Source organism: Crocodylus siamensis, chromosome 14 (assembly GCF_052110815.1).
Source record: "Crocodylus siamensis isolate JL-2025a chromosome 14, ASM5211081v1, whole genome shotgun sequence".
NCBI lineage: Eukaryota > Metazoa > Chordata > Crocodylia > Crocodylidae > Crocodylus > Crocodylus siamensis.
In genome coordinates, this window is record NC_143408.1 from 22,690,517 (window position 1) to 22,708,778 (window position 18,262).

At 43.7% G+C, this 18,262-nt stretch overlaps 1 protein-coding gene across 1 annotated transcript in view; it reads right to left on the reverse strand.

Moving 5' to 3' along the window:
* Positions 1–2,773: 2,773 nt before the first annotated feature.
* JHY (junctional cadherin complex regulator) overlaps positions 2,774–18,262 on the reverse strand; it is a 31,417-nt gene continuing 15,928 nt past the window's right edge. The window contains exons 4-8 of the mRNA XM_090027283.1: positions 17,195–17,883; positions 15,832–16,123; positions 9,958–10,038; positions 3,918–4,040; positions 2,774–3,216 (exon numbers count right to left, since the gene is read on the reverse strand). Of these exons, the coding sequence (XP_089883409.1) occupies positions 3,013–3,216; positions 3,918–4,040; positions 9,958–10,038; positions 15,832–16,123; positions 17,195–17,883 (1,389 nt within the window). The 3' untranslated portion in view covers positions 2,774–3,012. The remainder of the gene's footprint in view (positions 3,217–3,917; positions 4,041–9,957; positions 10,039–15,831; positions 16,124–17,194; positions 17,884–18,262) is intronic.

Consider the following 18,262-nt stretch of genomic DNA (forward strand, 5'->3'; position numbering starts at 1 on the left):
AGTGTGGAAGGTGATCAATTAAGACATTAAGTATTTTGCAACACATGGACTCATCTGCATTTCAAGCCTAATAATAAGGCCATCAGCTCATTTTCAGGGGGCTGTTGCCTACTTCAACTCAATCCTCAGATCAAAGCGAAAATGTCTGCTTGCATTTTCTAATCAGCAAAGGGATGCTAATTTATACTCCTTAATGTGTGGTAGTAAGAGACTCCTTCAATTAACTGAATTCTATAGCTCAGAAAATAAAAATAAAAAAGGATACAAAGGGAGTCAGGCTGGAAAGGCAGAAGTTCTCATTAAATCAAAAGGTCCAGTATTCATTACCTCTAGCATCTGGGGCTAAACACTAAACATGGAGATCATCAAAGGGGGTTTAATGGGTTAAATTGAAAATCTAATCTAATTAAAATATTAGATACAAGTAAATAGCTCTTTGATATTCATCTAAAGGCTTCATTAAAATAGGTGCTTGAGATTTGTATTAAGGGGGGATTATCACTTTTAAGCAGAGAAACCAAGTTTAGGTCCCTATATCAGAAATATTTCAAAGTATGATATGGACATCTCTGCTCAGCCCAGCTCATTTGAACATACCAGCACGAACCATGAGCGTAACAAGAGGTGACAGACCAAGAGGTAAGGTCGTGGGGGTGTTTTATCTTGGATCCACTGAAAGGTGCAAAGTAGCTTCCCACTGTTCTACTTTTGTTGTGCAAAATGTTTTTCATGTGACCTGAACGAAAGATCCCCGTTGAGTGTTTTCTCTTGTCAGAGTTCCCCGAAAAAATTGTGTGTCATAAAGTTATGTTTCAGCTGGTTGTGATGGATCGTTTTTAAGAATTTAGACTCTGATTCAAATCCCACAGAAATCAAGAGTCTTTCAATGGCTTTCTATTGCTACGTATCTTTGCAGGTATGGTCGTATTAGAGTAATGATGTAGCTGTGATGGTCCAGGAATGATGTAGAGACAAAGGTTTTTTTTGAGGTGATATCTTTTATTGGACCAACTGCATGGCTGAAATAAAGTTAGACAAGCTTTTGAATTCAAGATATTTTCTTGTTGTCTTGCACTGGAAAGCTTGCCAGTTTTATTTCAACTATGCACTTGGTCCAATAAAAGATATCACCCCCTTCCAAAAAAAATCTTCGCCTCTTGCACATCTTTCCAGGAGCATGTGCCACGACCGACTTGGAGTAGTTTGCAGCTAACTACTCCAAGTCAACAAAAGTCCACAGTTTCCCAGTTTTTCCACATTTAGCTTTTGAAGAGAGCTTGGTACAACTGCCAAGAAATGTAAATTTTTGTGTTCATCCCCTTATTTCCCAATGAATTCTCCCACTGTCCACTTTGGTCAACAAGACAAGAAACCTTCCTTTGGCTGCTGGACTCTTGCTTCCACCTACAAGGAAAAGCACTTTGAGAGAGAACTGTTATTAAAATATTGCCTTTTTTTAAAACTCCTTTTAAATTGAACCTGCACATTTGTTTTCAAGGGGGAGCAACAGTCAAAGCAGCACTGGGCACAAGTCCATTTCTCAAAGCTGAGTACTTTTAAAGGCCCGTACCTCGCTAACAGGTGCATCATTTTTGCCATTTTGGCAGGCACGTTTTCCTTATCTTTCTGAATGTATCTGGCAATTTTCACACCAAATATCCACAGCTGAAGATGCGGTTAATAATAATATAGCTAAAACTAAGGTTTATGTTGGAATGGGGGCACAATCACAGCTATAGTCCAAGACCATAATACTGTAACATCTCTCATGCCTGAACATGATGCCTCTGATGAAAAAAAATTAATGGATTCAACAATGAGCCTCATATATTGCCTACTTCCTGAAAAACACTTGGTGTATCATTTTCAAAATTCCTCTGCTGGATGTATTTTCAAATCATGTTTCATACGTGGATTTTTTCCTTTCTCTACCAAGTTAAAGAAACAGAAACATCCCAAGAATCCCATCCATTTATTATCATTTTAGACTTAATCTTGTTAAAGACTGTTTCCTATCAAATATGCACTTCTCAATTATTTTCAGTGTTTTCCTTGGTTACTCAATGCATTTTGAAACTACTCCAGGCTAATAACAGATTGTTGACATGAACAGCCTTTACCCGGTTTGTATTTCAATTCTTAGATTGAAGCTCTGAATTTCCGGGCTTGCTTTTGTTGTGACAATGATTCATTAGCCAATAATAAAGCAACAATCATTTAATTAGTTCCTGTATCATTACTGATGGCTCTGTTTGGTTCACATTTGATTTTCTTCCTCACTGGGAGTAGTTTCCCCACTTTCTTTGGCTTCAGTCCTGGATAACCTGCCAGCAGAATCCTCTTCATCTTAAAAGAGAAATTATTACTGATGTTAAGGTCTCCAAACTGAGATGGACGTCTACTACTAAAATTTAAGACCTGTCAGAATTTAAAACTAAACAAGCAAAAGAGAAATTACAAATGTGTTTAACCCCCAAACTGTCAGATTATCCGAAAAACATAGAATTAGCGCTTGTTTAACAAAACTGCCAGTGCCTGAGTTCAGAATTTGTGCATTCACTACCCAAACGGGTCAAATCTTGTCCCGGTCTATCCACTAGTATCTCGTTAAATAAATACCAACCCTTCTATCTAACAACTGTAAAAATAGGCCACCTCTGACGAGCAAATACCATGTCCCTCTCGGATGAACTGACAGAAGAGCAGTCTATACTCGGATTTTTCAAGGAATAAGAACAGAACAAAGAGACTTAACGCTTTAAAATATGATCATATATACTGGTGTTTTTAATAAACAAAAATGCGATCTGGCTATAATAAACTTGGCCTAAATGAAGAGAGAGTGGTTAATCTGAAGATACTTTGTGTCCTGAAATCAATTGTGCAATAGCAGAATCTCATAATTAAACAGCACAGCCCTGAAACACTGTCTGGGGAACAGGGAAGTAATTTAACATACAACGTAAACCGTTTAAATAGTTTCTACCCTATACACTAAGTATTCAAAACTCATTATAAAATGTGAAGGGTCTTGAAAGCAGCCACAACTTCCTTCTCTTTCTCATGCCTGTGTTGCAGAGTTTCCAGGGAAGAAATTTGAGGTAAACTGTGTCCCCTTAAAGTCTGTGCTGGAATTCTTTCCTCTTTCAGTTCCTCGTCTGCTTGCCTGGCTGAGAGAGGTTTTGGTTTAGGAATCTTCTTAGCGTATTCCAGTGCCTAAAATATTAAGATTGAAAGACTTCTGAAAAGCACAGTAAGATCAACACGAAAGGAAACAGTCCCACCTATACAACTGCAACACTTGCCTTTTTGTTTAGGGGAGAGGGGCCTGGGTGGACCATACAATTTTTAAAACCTGGAAATTTAGCCCCAGTGCTCACCATCCTTACTAAGGAGAGAGAAAGAAAGGGGGTCAGCTGAAAAAGTAAGGAGAGAAATCTCCTTATTTTCACTGAAAATATCCTAAACTAACTCAACTTATTGCTACTTGCTGTTTAGACATTAGTACAACAAGGTGAGGACATAAGCAAGCTGTTGGCTCTTGGACCGTATGCAGTAAGAAGCAACTGGAGTGTTGCTGGCAGGTATTGGGGGTGCAGGCATGAACTGAGTAGGTTCAGTGGGCAAAGAAACCTTTGGTTTTGGGTGCATGGAGCACAAGGACGGACTGCCTGGGAAATAACCACAGGGAAAAGCATGCCAATATTTTGTACATAAAGCACCTAGAATTGTTTAAAAGAAGATAAAAAAGGAGGAATTCTTTTGGCACCTAACCCAAAAGGATCTTAAGAGTTACATTTCCATGGTTCTCTGTGGCACACGGACACTTGTAGGGTCTGGTCAGAAGCCATCTGCACACACAACTGCTATTCAGTACAGCAGAAGTCCGGCACACAAGATGGCTTTGCTAATCCTACCTTATGTCTTGACGCCAAGGATTTGATCTTTGGCGTTGGTGGTTTCTGCACAGTAACAATATTCTTCATGTTGCGTTCCTTCACTAGCTGTGCATATTCCTTTTGTTGCTTTAGCTTTTCTTTCTGGCAAGTGCAAAAGGTTTTGGTTCTTTAAAATTGTGTTGGATCAGTCCATTAAATCCTTTTTCACTGGACTTTCCTATTTCTTGTCTCTGATGCTGTTTCAAGTAGATATGCTATTGATCATTGCTCAGCATGACGCAATTAGAAACATTGATAAATGTCTGGCAAGATTAGACTGCTACAATTCTTTTTTTCCCCTCTCCCAAGAAACCTTTTCTGCTTTGCATCTAGGATGTAGCGAACTGAAAACATAGCTGTTTGCATCTTTATTGGCAGATGGCTATTTCAGCATATTACTTCCATTCTAAACTGGTTGCACTAGTGCATTGTTCAGTTTTGCATTGATTTTAAAGTCATTCTGCTTACTTTTAAGGCCCTGAATGACTGTGGTCCATTTATTTAACCCATTTTCTGTCTCTATGTTTCCAACCATTCACTAGTAACAGACTTGGCAAGGTACTTTACTTTGCCCTAGTTATAAGCTAGTGTCAATGTTTATTCCCGCCCCCCCTTCAGTGCATTTATCGGCCTGACAAGCTATACAAGTGTTGTCAAAGTGTTAAAGAGGGACAGAACCTTCTGCTAGGCGACTCCATCCTGAAAGCTGCAGAGCACCCCCTCTGTTGCCAGGACCCCTCGACACGTGAGGTCAACTCCCGCCTACCTGGAGCAAAGATTCATGACGTGACAGGGATGATCCAGGTTGTGATCCAGCCCACCAATTACTACCCCATGGTCCTAATCCATGTGGGCATACTAATGATGCGGCCAGGAGATGCCCTGATCACCTGATGGCGGACTACCACGCTCTGTGGGGCATGCTGAAGGAGGTAGGTGCACAGGTGGTTTTCTCTTCTGTTCGACCAGTGAGGGGACGTGGTAGACGGCATGAGACGTGCATCGCAGAGACCAACTGGCGGCTTCAGGAATGGTGTCTTGAGGCGGGCTTTGGCTTCCTTGACAATGACCCGCACATCACGCCAAGAGACATGCTCGGGTGGGATGGGCTCCACCTTTCCACTAAAGGTAAGCATGTGTTTTCTTCTAGGTTGGTGGATCTCCTCCGGCGGGCTTTAAACTAGGCTTGCCGGGGGAAGATGAGGGCGGAGGAAGCCTTGGACCGCTAAACCAAGCAGCACTCACAAGTACAGCCCAGCCTAGACCGACGAGCTGAACATATACACAGGGAAGCAACAGGGGCCAGGGCAATGCTGTGATTAGGGGGCCAGCGCACACATCCACAGGAGCCCTCAATGCCTCTGCACAAACGCTCGTAGCATGGGGAACAAGCAGGAGGAACTCACCCTCCTGCTAGCTGACACCAACCCAGACATAGTGGGGCTCACTGAAACGTGGTGGGACCCAACGCATGACTGGGCGGTGAGTATCGAGGGCTATCGGCTGTACAGGAGGGACAGGACAGGGAGGAAAGGCGGGGGTGTGGTGCTCTACGTCAAGGAGGAATACACATCCTCATCAGGTAGCACAGAGTCCGAGGAGGGGCACACAGAAGTGCTCTGGGCTAGAATACAAGGGCGTCGAGGGGAAAGAGACTTAACGGTGGGGGTCTACTACAGACCACCCAACCAAGGGGAAGAGCTAGACCGGGAATGCTTAAGTCAGCTCACGGAGGTAGTTAGGTCAAAGGACGTGGTCATCGTGGGGGACCTGAACTTTCCAGACATCTGCTGGGCAGAGCAGTCAACCAGGTCTGACCATTCATGTAGGTCCCTAGCCCAAATGCAGGACCTCCATCTAACCCAGGAGGTGCACAGCCCAAACCGGGGAGACGCCTTGTTGGACCTGGTGCTGGCCATGGGCGACGACCTGGTGAGGGGGCTGTTGGTGCTCGACCACCTGGGCGACAGTGATCCTCGCCTGCTGCGATTCACCATCCAGCGCAAGGTGGCAAAGGCCTGCAGCAAGGCAGCAGCCCTAGATTTCAGGAGGGCGAACTTCAGTGAGCTAAGGAGAATAGTCGGGGAAGCATTGACGTCCCGGAGGGGAGGGGAGCCAGGTGTCCAAGAAGAGTGGTCGCTCCTTAAGGAGACGATCCTCCAACCCCAAGGAGAGATAATCCTAACATGGATCAAAAGGAGCAGGAGGGCAAAAAAGCCCCCATGGCTCACCAAAAGCATCCGGGAATGTCTCCTAGCTAAAAGGGAGGCGCACACCCCCAACGGCAAGGAGGGGCCATCCCCAGGGATGACTAGACTGCGGTTGCTTGGGGATGCAGGGGGGTAGTCAGGAAGGCCAAGGCGGAGATGGGACTGGGACTAGCTTCCCAGACCAAGGGCAACAAGAAGTCCTTTTTTAAATACATAGGGGGCAAAAAGAAGGTACCGGGTAACGTGGGGCCCCTGCAAGACACTCTAGGAAATTTGGTCGTCACAACAGACGACAAAGCTAACTTATTTAACGACCTCTTTGCCTCCATTTTCCTGAGCAGGGACCAGATCAGCCCCCCACCGGGCCCCCCTCAGGCCCCAGGGGAGGCGCACCTAGGCCATGAGTCAGGGAGGATCTAGTCAGGGAACTTCTGGAGGAACTGGACGCATTCAAATCAGCGGGTCCGGATGGTCTCCACCCCAGGGTGCTGAGGGAATTAGCTGAGGTCACTGCGGGACCCCTGGCACGGCTGTACGAGCACTCGGGGGAGGGGTGCCAGAGGACTGGAAGAGGGCCAATGTGGTTCCCATCTTTAAAAAAGGGAGGAAGGAGGACCTGGGAAACTATAGGCCAGTTAAGTCTTACCTCAATCCTGGGCAAGCTTTTTGAGAGAGTTATCCTGGCACATGTCCACGAGGGGTGAGCAGGGGAGGTTATGCTCAGGGGCAACCAACACGGGTTCATTCGAGGCAGGTCCTGTCAGATCAACCTGGTGGCCTTCTACGACCAGGTCACCAAATCCTTAGATGCAGGGGGAGCAGTGGACGTAGTCTTTCTGGACTTTCAGAAGGCCTTAGACACCGTCTCTCACCCAGTTCTCATTAAGAAACTGGGGGGCTGTGGTGTCAGCGCCCACACAGTCAGATGTGTTGCCAACTGGCTGGAGGGCCGCACCCAGAGAGTGGTAGTGGACGGATCATTTTCAGCTTGGAGGGACGTGGGCAGTGGGGTCCCCCAAGACTCGGTCCTCAGGCCCACACTGTTCAACATCATCAGTGACTTGGATGAGGGGTTAAAAAGCAACCTGTTCACATTTGCATGTCCACTTCAGGAGGGAAGTGGAGAGGGTCCAGAGGAGGGCCACCCGCATGATCGGGGGCAGCAGGGCAGGCCCTACAAGGAGAGGCGATGGGACCTGAAGCTGTTCAGCCTCCACACGAGAAGGCTGAGGGGGATCTAGTGGCCTGTTACAAACTAGTCAGCGGGGACCAGCAGGCATTGGGGGAGTCCCTGTTCCCCCGAGCACCGCCAGGAGTGACTAGGAATAGCAGTCACAAGCTGGCAGAGGGCAGATTCAGACTAGACATCAGGAGGCGCGACTTCATGGTCAGGATGGCTAGGGTCTGGAACCAACATCCAAGAGAAGTGGTGCTGGCCCCTACCTAGGTGGTTTTTAAGACAAGGCTAGACAATCACCTTGCCGGGGTCATTTGACCCCAGCACTCTTTCCTGCCATGGCAGGGGGTCGGACTCGATGATCTGCTCAGGTCCCTTCTGACCCTACTAACTATAAAACTATATGGATGAAAGCTATTTGGTAGCTGAGCACCTTTCTGTCTATTCCACTTTGAGATGCCCAATCCATCTCACTTAGAGTAAGGCTGCAGAAATCACAGTGGCTTTTAAACTGCTCCAGAAGACTTATACATTTAATCATTTTTGCCGCACAATGCCCAGCGGTATTTCTGAGAAGGATGCAGTAAAAATATAAACAGTTTATATACTAAAATGGGTAGCTGGGCACACAGGATTTGTTCTGTAACTCTTGAGATGTACATCTGTCAAATTTGCAACTTGTAAACTTTCTGGTAGAGAAAGGGTCAAATAATATTTCATTGCAACACTTTTGACAATCGTCTCCTGTTTGGTGCAGTTATGTCTGATGTTTGCTTAACAGTGTGTAATGTGCATTCAGCTTCTTCCCTATTTAACTTACTCTGTGGTATTTACTTTCATTTTCTGCCTCCCACGTAAAGCCACACTATTTTCTGGCTGAATATGTAGCTTGATCATGTCAAAGTAATGTTTGAACAAGGACAGTGAGGAAAAAAGCAGTACTTGCCTGCAAATGGATATATACCTGTCAAAAAAAAAACCCAACGAAAAAAACAAACCCCAGCAGCAACAACAACCTAGCAGATAGATACTTCTAGGGATGAAAAAATTAGTGAGATGTAGCTAAGAAAATTTAAATGAACCTGGAAAAAAAGAGAGATGGATGTCTCGCTCTGTTTACAACGCTTTTCTGGACTGATGCACATTCCCTGTAATCAGCAGAAATCTGGACTAGTAATGCTGATTTCTAAAAACTCTTAGAACCTGTATCAGAAGAAAATATTGTGCCAGTATTTAAGTCACCAATGAGGCAACCTGAGTAATTACAGGCCTGTTAGCTGGACAATGAACCTGGGCAAAGTAATGTAACAGCTGACATAGGTCTTGACTAAGTAAGAATTAAAGGAGGATTATGTAACTAATGCCAATACATTTCCATGGGTTTATATAAAAGAGATCCCAAACTAATGTTGAATAATTTTGTATGAGATTGCACATTCAATTGATAAAGATAATAGTGATGATCCAATATACTTGGATATCTATAAAGCACTTAGTACCACGCAACCGGTTGACTAAGAAAGTAGAATGATATAAAAATGAGCATGGCACACATTAAATGGATTGAAAACAGGTGGACTGGCCACAGTGATAACTAAGCAGGGCAAGTGATAACTAATTGACCAAGAATGTTTCTAGTGGAGTTCTGAAGGGATTTGTTCTTGGCACTGAGCCATTCAACAGGGTTTTTTTAAATCAAAAACCAGAAATGAAACTTAAAATAATCATTGACAAAGTTTGCGGATAACACAAAGACTTGAGAAGTGGTAAATAATAAAGAGGTCAGGGCACTAATCCTTGACTGGGTGACAGTTGCAATCAAACACATGTGTTCACTGTGCCCAAAGGTAAGATCATACTTCTGAAACCAGAGTTCAAGCTATTCTTGCAGGACAGACGACAGCCATGAAGCAGTGACTCAAAGCCTTGGAGTCCTACTGGATAATCAGATAAATGTGAATTCAATCATCACATGAATGTGAAATCAGTTTGATGTTTTGGAGAATATCAATTAGGAGCAAAGAGTTTATATTACCCAGTCCAACTACAGCTATTTAACTTGAAGCCCAAATTAAACTGGGCAGTCCTATGGCTGCCATTGTGAAGGAGATCTGAAGAGATGTTTAGAAACTGTCCCTTCTTGTCTTAAAATCTGTGACTATCAGTCTCCACACTGTAGATTCATGCAAAACTGGTCTTGAAATATATTATAATTTAGTTTTGCAGTGATTTGACTGTGTTCAACTGCATGTCACAAGCTCTATAGTGCTTGCAGCTAAGAGAGAGTCTGCTTTGGTCTGGGGACCTGGCAAAACCTCCTAACCTAAACGGTAAAGGGGGTTTTAATATTTTCTTTTTTTTTCTCAGATGGACTCATGTGCAGACTGGTTAACAGATAGCTGACTATAAAGGTATATTTATTTAAGGCAATACTCTCCTATGGGTGGTTGTGTTCCTAACACTCAGATGGAAAATCCCATTTGGAATTTAGTATAGCGCTCGACTCAAAGGCATAACTACGAGGCACTCTTTAATTACTGTATAAACTGTGCTTTCATCCCTGTTGTAACCTACATTGTCTTAATAGGCACGACTGTGACCTGTGAAACAAAAGGGCTTTCTTGATACTTACTTTCTCTTCGGCTGTTACATAGTCAGGTCCAAGGCCTCCAAGCTTCACATCCAGATTCATGAAGACCTTTGGCTTGGAAAGCTTAAAAAAAAGAAGAATCAAATTGATTTCCCTCCAAGTGTCTGCCTTAATACATATAGTTACCTTGACAGGGTAACTGTCCTGAGGAGGTGCATACTACATGTTACATTTCCATGGATAACAGAACAGAAGAAAAACAGGTCTGGCAATTTTAGGAAGAGGATAGAAGGAGAAACTCTTTTAAAATAATGAAACCTAGTGAACTGTAAAGTCTTTGTACCCAGTTCAATTCATTAAATATTATAGTACAACATATGATTGTGTATTTTAACACAGTACTGTATTGTTTATGCACATGAGGGGCAGCAATAGGACTGGATGCTCAACCCTATCGCAGTCCTTTCTGGTTTATGATGATTTAGGTAAGTAAACTTGAGGTTTCTCATTCATTTTGATATTCCCCTAGAAATCTCAATATTATATGGACATTTGCCAGCCATGCAGGTAACAAAGTCGAGGCCTGCCTGTTACTCTTACCTCTCATGAACTAGCTACTGCTAAGAGTTGAATGCATTGTCATTTTAAGCTGTTTATTACATTGATGGAACTACCAAATAGTTCATTTTAGCAACGGCATGGAAAATAACAGCATTTGGTATTTGAGGCCTTCAGTCATTACTTCCAATGGTACCTGCTAAAGGGTCTTGTGCCTCAGCAGGCAATTTTGAGGTGTGGGAGGAGAACTGACAGCGGCCGGGAGCCCGACTCCAGTGAAGTCCTTGTAGTGTTGTTACTGACTTCAGCAGAGTCAGCTTTTTACCCAGAGCAGGCAGGAGAGGGAGAGCTGGAGATGAGGATCGACATACTGATGATAGGAAGGAAAGTTTGGGCAGTCTGAGGTGAAGTCTAATCTCAGCTGACCTAGTGTAAATTGTGAATAATTCAACTGAAATCAATACGGTTATGTCTGCTTTACCTCAAAGCGTCTGGCCCTGTCATTTTGAATTAAAATGTTACCCAGTTACCCAGGCTAGACAATCACCCAGTCAGGGTCGTTTGACCCCAGCACTTTTTCCTGCCCACGGCAGGGGGTCGGACTTAATGATCTGCTTAGGTCCCTTCCGACCCTACCAACTATGAAACTATAATAATTTTGAATTTTGAGAAAAATTCCAACTAAAGCAGAGTAACCGACAACCCAAATCTGTCCAACCGAGTGCATTATTAGTAGAGATTCTCTTAATCATACTAAAATGAGGTGCAAAATACTGTCTAAAAATGACCATACTAAAATGAGGTGCAAAATACTTTCCACTTCAAAATGCAATTTTGGTGGTTCATAGCAATTAGACACTCTAGACCTGGATGGCTAGGCAAATCCCTTCTGCTCCCTTTGACTGGATTTCTACTTCTGTTCTCAAAAAGGCCACAAACAGGAGAGCTCGGTCTAATTAGGCTGACTGTGAATCCAATTCTTTATGCCTAGGTACTGCAAAATCTATTCCCTTTTGCAACTACTACTGCTCTTTAGAACCTCACTTGACTACAGCACAGTGTTATGAGTAGCCTCCATGCTTTTTTTTTTCCTTCTCAAAAATGCAATTTAGTTGAAAATATTCTTTCCTTGGAGGAGAAGGAAATATCTGCACCATAAGACAGCAAGTTATACAAGTGAAGTGGCTGAAGCAGGGAGAATGGAAGGTCATTGCCAGTATCTAACATTCCAAACATGAATTGGCTTAACTTTTTCATTTATACACTGCTGTACAAAGGATATTTTCTCCATTTTCTAATGGAGATTGGCTTATCCTAACCCAGCTGACAGCCTCTCTTCCTATTGGCACTTGGCTGCAAAGCTTTTAAGGCTGAGAACTTTGTTGCATCCCTTTTCTACAAACAAAAGAAAGCAACTCGCATACATATGCGAACTCTTCAGATAGTTGTTTAAAGTGACCACATCTCAAATTCACAGAGGTGAAATTACAATCTGGAAGAGGGAGCATACTTGCTGATCCCTTGTGGAAAAACTCTTTAGTGGCTGTCAATGCTGGGAATCAGAAGTTCATCTTTAATCTGTTTCTAAACATTCATTATGTTAGTTCCAGAAGAAGGTGCCTTTCTGGTTCGTCTTATGAGGCACTGGCATTCCTGGATCTCTTCACATGTGTTCCAACAAGACTTGGGTAATTTCCATAGCTGGGCACTACTTAAAAATTTCATCAGTCAGCACTCTTAATGATCCAATATCTGGTCTGTCATCTTCTTTTGAGCTATCTTTAGCAGTCATTTCAACTGTGCAGTAAGTACAGGAACACCAAAAGAATTTTGTATGCAAAAGTGTTGTCTTTTTTTTTTTTAAATTTCAAACAATGAACATATTTTATGTTAAACTGCATCTGCAAACAATTAAGACTCCCATATACTTTGGGATGACACATCTCTTATGCTCCAAGCTCCTTTATGGAACACTTACCCATTTGTTTTTTTCAGTGGAAAGTAACAGAAACTACTACACCTGTTCACATAAACAGGTAGCTTCATTATATGACTAATCATGGTCAATTAACTCCTATTATATTTGCAATGATCTGTATTGAATCTGTTTTCAGGGTCTTTTATTTAATGTGAAAGCTGGGTCAGAATGCGTGACATAAGCAGGACCAAAAGCCTGCAAAATCCCTTCAGTTGTGCAAGTGAGAAAGTTAATGAAAAAAGACAAAAACAATGGTGTGAGCCCAGGGAAACCAAAAAGGAAGAAAAGCTGCTCTGCAGTCACTGTTGTAATCCAGCTAACCCCTCTCAGACTGGCCAAGAAGCAACACACAAACTATCCACTAGGTAAAGCACATGAGTAATTACTTCAGTTTAGCCTGGCTGCATTCAGACATGGAGCCTTAGGGTTAGGGTTAAGGGAACTCCTTAAACATCTAATTTGTTATGGGTGCAGAGGCAATTTTTATGCCACTCTCTCTCATCACCGTTAAATAATTCTAGGATGAAATTTGGACATGCAGAAGAGACAAAGAATACCTAGTGTTAAAAAAGTGACCCCAACAGTAGACCTGGAATAACATTTATGCCATTAGCTTTACAAATCCTGTAACTCTGATTTCCTTGGAAACCAAGGGATTTGATCTGACTAGCAAATGGGCATGACAAGGATAATGATTTGCTCTGATTTGAGGCCTGGCTACCTGCTGTCTTATACAATTGGTCCCTTTCTAAATCATCTTACCACTAGGATAATATGAAGGATAAACAGTGCCCCGTGTGTTCTTACAGCTCACCAACTCCTCAAAGCGGATTGGAAAGTTGCTGTGATGAATTGACTCTCTCATGGAAGTACGATCTGAACTTCCATGAGAGAGGCATCCTGGGACGAGATGGTTTTCATCTCTCTTCTAAAGGTAAGAGTCTGTTCTCTAACAGGTTGGCTGATCTCCAAAAGGCTTTAAACTAGGTTCGCTGGGGGACAGGGAAGCAGAGGATAAGGAGAACCTAGGATCAGCAAGCCATGAGCAATGCACTGAATCTGCCCAGGTAAGGGGCCCAATAGATATCAAGACAGGGGGGTACCAAGGGCACCCACTGTGGAGCTTAAATGTCTCTATACCCATGCTAGGAGTACGGGGAGCAAGCAGGAGGAACTTGCGCTCCTGCTTGCGAGCAACACCTTCAACCTAGTTGGACTAACTGAAACCTGGTGGTACCCTATTCACGATTGGGCAGTAGGCATCGCGGGTTACAGGTTGTACAGATGGGATAGAGTGTGGGGAGAAAAGGAGGGTGTTGCTCTCTATGCTAAGGAACAATATACATCCTCTATAAGCAAGAGGGGATCAGAGGAGGGCCAAACTGAGGTACTGTGGGTCAGGATACAAGAGGGTTGGGGGAAAAGGGACTTGGTAGTGGGCGTCTACTATGGCCTGCCACACCAGGAGGATGAGCTAGACCTGGAAATCTCCAGACAGCTTTCCGAGGCCATACGGTCAAGAGATATGGTTGTCCTGGGTGGCCTAAACTACCTTGATATCTGCTGAGAAGAGCAGTCAGACCAATCTAACCGCTCACATAGGTTCTTGACCTGCATACAGGACTTCCACCTAATGCAGGAGGTATACGATCCCACTAGGGGAAACCGCTTGCTGGACTTGGTGTTAGCTACAGGGGTGACCTGGTGGGGAATCCGCAGGTACAAAGTAACCTAGGGGATAGTGACCATTGATTGATTGAATTCACTATCTGGTGAAGGGTGGATAAACTAACCAGGGCTGAAGTGCTAGACTTCAGAAAGGCTAACTTCAGTGTGCTCAGGAGATTAGTCAGTGTGGCATTAAAGCTCAAGAGAATTGGCGAAATGCGGGTCGAGGAAGGGTAGTCGTTCCTCAAGGGAGCGATCCTATGGGCGCAGGAGGAGACAATCCCGTTGCACATAAAAAGGGGCAAAGGGGCCAAGGCACTCTCTTGGCTGAACATGGAAGTCCAGGAAAGCCTAAGGGCAAAGAAAGGTATATAGGCTGTGGAAACAGGGGGTAGCTACCAAGGAGGAGTATGCCTCCCTGGCTCGCACTTGCAGGGAATCAGTTAGGAAGACCAAAGCAGGATTAGAACTTAGGCTGGCAACAAAAATTAAAGACAACAAAAGCTCCTGCAGATATGTAGGGAGCAAAAGGAAGGTGCAGGGTAATATAGGACCCCTACAAGACAAACTAGGGCAATTGGTGACAGAGAGGGGGGACAAAGCTGAGCTCTTCAGTGAGTTCTTTGCATCTGTATTCCTAGACACAGACCATGCCAAATCTCTCAATCGGACAATAAATAGATAGACACAGGTGGGACACCAGGCCACCAACTGTTAGCACAGAATTAGTGAAGGGGCGCTTGGAGGGGCTGGACGTGTTCAAATCAGTAGGCCCGGATGAACTTCATGCAAGGGTGCTGAAGGAACTGGCCAGTGTCAGAGCAGAGCTGCTGGCACAGCTGTTTGAGCACTCCTGCATTAGTAGATGCATGATGAACAGGTCCAGGGTGGTGATCCTCCCCCTCTATGTGGCATTGGTAAGGCTGCAGTTGGTACTGCATCCAGTTTTGGGCACCGCACTTCCAAGAGGGATGTGGAGAATCTTGAGAGGGTTCAGAGGAGGCCACTTGTATGGTCTGAGGCCTGCAGGCAAGGCCCTACGAGGAGAGACTGAAGGACCTGGATCTCTTCAGCCTTCGCAAGAGAAGGCTGAGATGTGATCTTGTGGCTGCCGATAGCTTCATCAGGGGAGGGCACCAGGGAATAGGAGATGCTCTATTTACCAGGGCACCCTCTGGAGTAACTAGGAACAATGTCCACAGATTGATGGAGAGCAGATTTAGGTTGGACATTAGAAAGAACTTCTTCATGGTAAGGGTTGCCAGAATGTAGAATGGGCTGCCAAGGGAGGTGGTGCTCTCCACTACCCTGGGGTCTTCAAGAGGGGACTGGACAAGCATCTAGCTGGGGTTGTCTGACCCAGAGCTCTTTCCTTCCTGGGGCACGGGGTCAGACTCTATGATCTGCTGAGGTCCCTTCTGACCCTGACATCTATAAATCTATGACTTAATTTTTGGATTATATGGTACGAAACCAAGTTGGCAAAATCAGGTATTAGTAATTATCTTCTTTTTCCATAATAGTTTCTGCAACTGACATTTTTAACCTTGGCCAACTCACTTAACATTTGCAGGTACTGGATCCCCTTCTGTAAAATGAGGACACCCATATTTTAAAATGTTTTTGAATTGTTTAGGTGATAAACACAAATATTGTCAAAGACAGGAATCAGTAATACAAAATTGTTTCTGAACAGATAAGTGTTTTCTTACCCGCCTCTCTACTTTTTCTTTCAGCTGTTTTTGCTTTTCCAGTTGTACCAGATACCCTTCAGAGTTGCTGCGAATCATTTTCACTTGGCTGCCATCACTCCTCTCTGCATTTAGCTCTGAGTCACTTTCTACCCTTGGGATTATGGCTGGAAACATGCCAGGAAGTTGTCTTCCAGCAAGGTGAGCATCTGCCAGTTGAGAGATTTCCTGCTGATGTCTCTCCATGGTCTGGGTAAGTTGTGTGGTGGGAGAAGAGCTTGCCAGTGGATTATGAGCAGATGACTGGAATGGCCTCAAAAGAAAAAAGAGAGAAAGAAATGAAACATCTCCATCGACCTTCTTGTGTAAAGCTTCAGAGGTAGAAGTGAATGTTCCTATTGCAGACTGAACATAATCTCACTTGCATCCACGTACTTTGCAAACAAACTTCATTAAGCCTGAGATGTTGCACAGAAAACATTTGGCACTGATCCAAAGTTGATTGAAATCATATAAAAGTCATCCATGGAATTTCTGATAGGCTTTGGATCAGGCCTGCTAAATTGGTGAGGTGAGATTTAAGGTTTCTGTTCGTTTCAAGTAGAATTTCCATTCTAAAAGATGCTGGGGCCTTATTGCCCAATGGCTACTGCCATTGGTGGAGCTGCAGTGAGAGGTGATTTTAAGATTATTGGTAGAGACGAGTCTTGTAACATGAGTTCATTTAGCTGCGTTAGACAACTTGGGGGTTGACATTCTACGGTGGTGTCAGGTAGATTTTCAAATAACCGAGTTATTTTTTGACTCGGTTTAAAGACAATGCAACCAATCATCCTGCAGCTCTTTTACATAGAAATGTTAAGATCAGTGGGTACTTTGTGCATATGAGGAGGCAGAATAGTGAACAGTTAAAAATATCGTGCTAGAAAAGAAGCTGCCCACTGTAAATAACAATAAATGAGTAAATTATACATTAAGAATAAATTAGAGTGGTAGATGTGTAACATCTACAATGCTACTATCTCAGATTTTTCCGTGCAGATTTTTTTGACTTTCTCTAATACGATTATTTGGCAGAAGGCAGGGTAGAGCTGCACCTTATAGACTGACTGACTCAGAGATGCATACGCTTTCTCCCCTTTCCTTTTTTCTTTAAATCACTCTTTCTCTTTGATAGCCTGCTCTCTGCATGTCCTCTAATAGCATCTGATGAAGTAAACTTTTGCTCATAAAAGCTTATGCATCCCTGATTCAGTCAGTTTGTAAGGTGCAACTCTACCCTGTCTTCTGACTTCAGATTAACGTGGCTAACAACCTCTCTCTGCTCATGATTACTTGGGCAGATGCCATTGTGCTAGTAACATTTTCAAACCTGCGTCCTTACCAAAAGCTACTGCTGGCGTATGTGTGACGGCTCTTGTCTGCATGCATTTGCTTTCTGTAGCTCTGCTGTGAAACATGACCAGAATCTTGAAGATTAGCATTGTAAGCAGATGAAAAGCTTTGCAGGTGTGTTTGACCTTTGGTATAGCCATTGCTTGGAAGAGGCTCTAAAATGGAATCATTGTATATATGTTCCCGATTATATGGGTTTCCAGGATCATGCTGGTATGCCTTGTTCTCATCACTGATGGGCACCGGCGATGGTTTTAAGCCAGGAGACCGTTTATGCAATGCTAGTTCAAGGGGCTGCTTGGGTGAATTCAGGTTCACAGAGACTTGCTTTTGATTTTGGTTTTGAAAATTTGTACTTGGTTTGGTATTTAAGTGAGTGTCCCAATTTGCTATTGAACTTGACTTAATGGAAGGACTAATTGGACTAAGGAAGGGACTTGCATGTAACCAGTTGTGCAGTGAACTGATCTCATCTTGCTCAAGTTCTAGCACTTCAGAAGAGAGAGCACCTGTAGGAGCAGTTGCAAATTCTGACATATTGCAATGTCTGTGACACTGAGATCTTGGCTGTGCTGGTCTTCCTGATGGGTGCTGGACATCACTTCTTGGGAAGAATCTCTCCTTAAATCTTTGTTCTGGTTTGGTTTTGTCTGCCTGGTTTTGTTTATTCTGGTGATCCTAAAAAGCGTGGGCAAAGACATTGTGAACTGCATGCATACTAAAGTGTTATCACAAAGACAAAAAGCTTGCATGTTACTTTTCCGGCTATGACACCTTTCATTTAAGGATTTCTCAGCATTCCACATAAACGCAGGCCCCTATATAGGACAGTACTTATGTACATGTTTTGAAGTTTCACTGAATTCAGTGGGACTTGAGAGTGTGCTAGAGGTGAAGCCAGGTACTTATTTGCTCAGGATACCACTTAAGCACATCCTAGGTTTGTCTGAATCTGGTCCTTTAATAGGATGTGCTACGCTGTATAAGGGCCATGGAGCGTTTGTAAGGAGCACGGTGGGGCGGGGTTGCAGACTGGGATGTGAGCCCAGCCAACTTT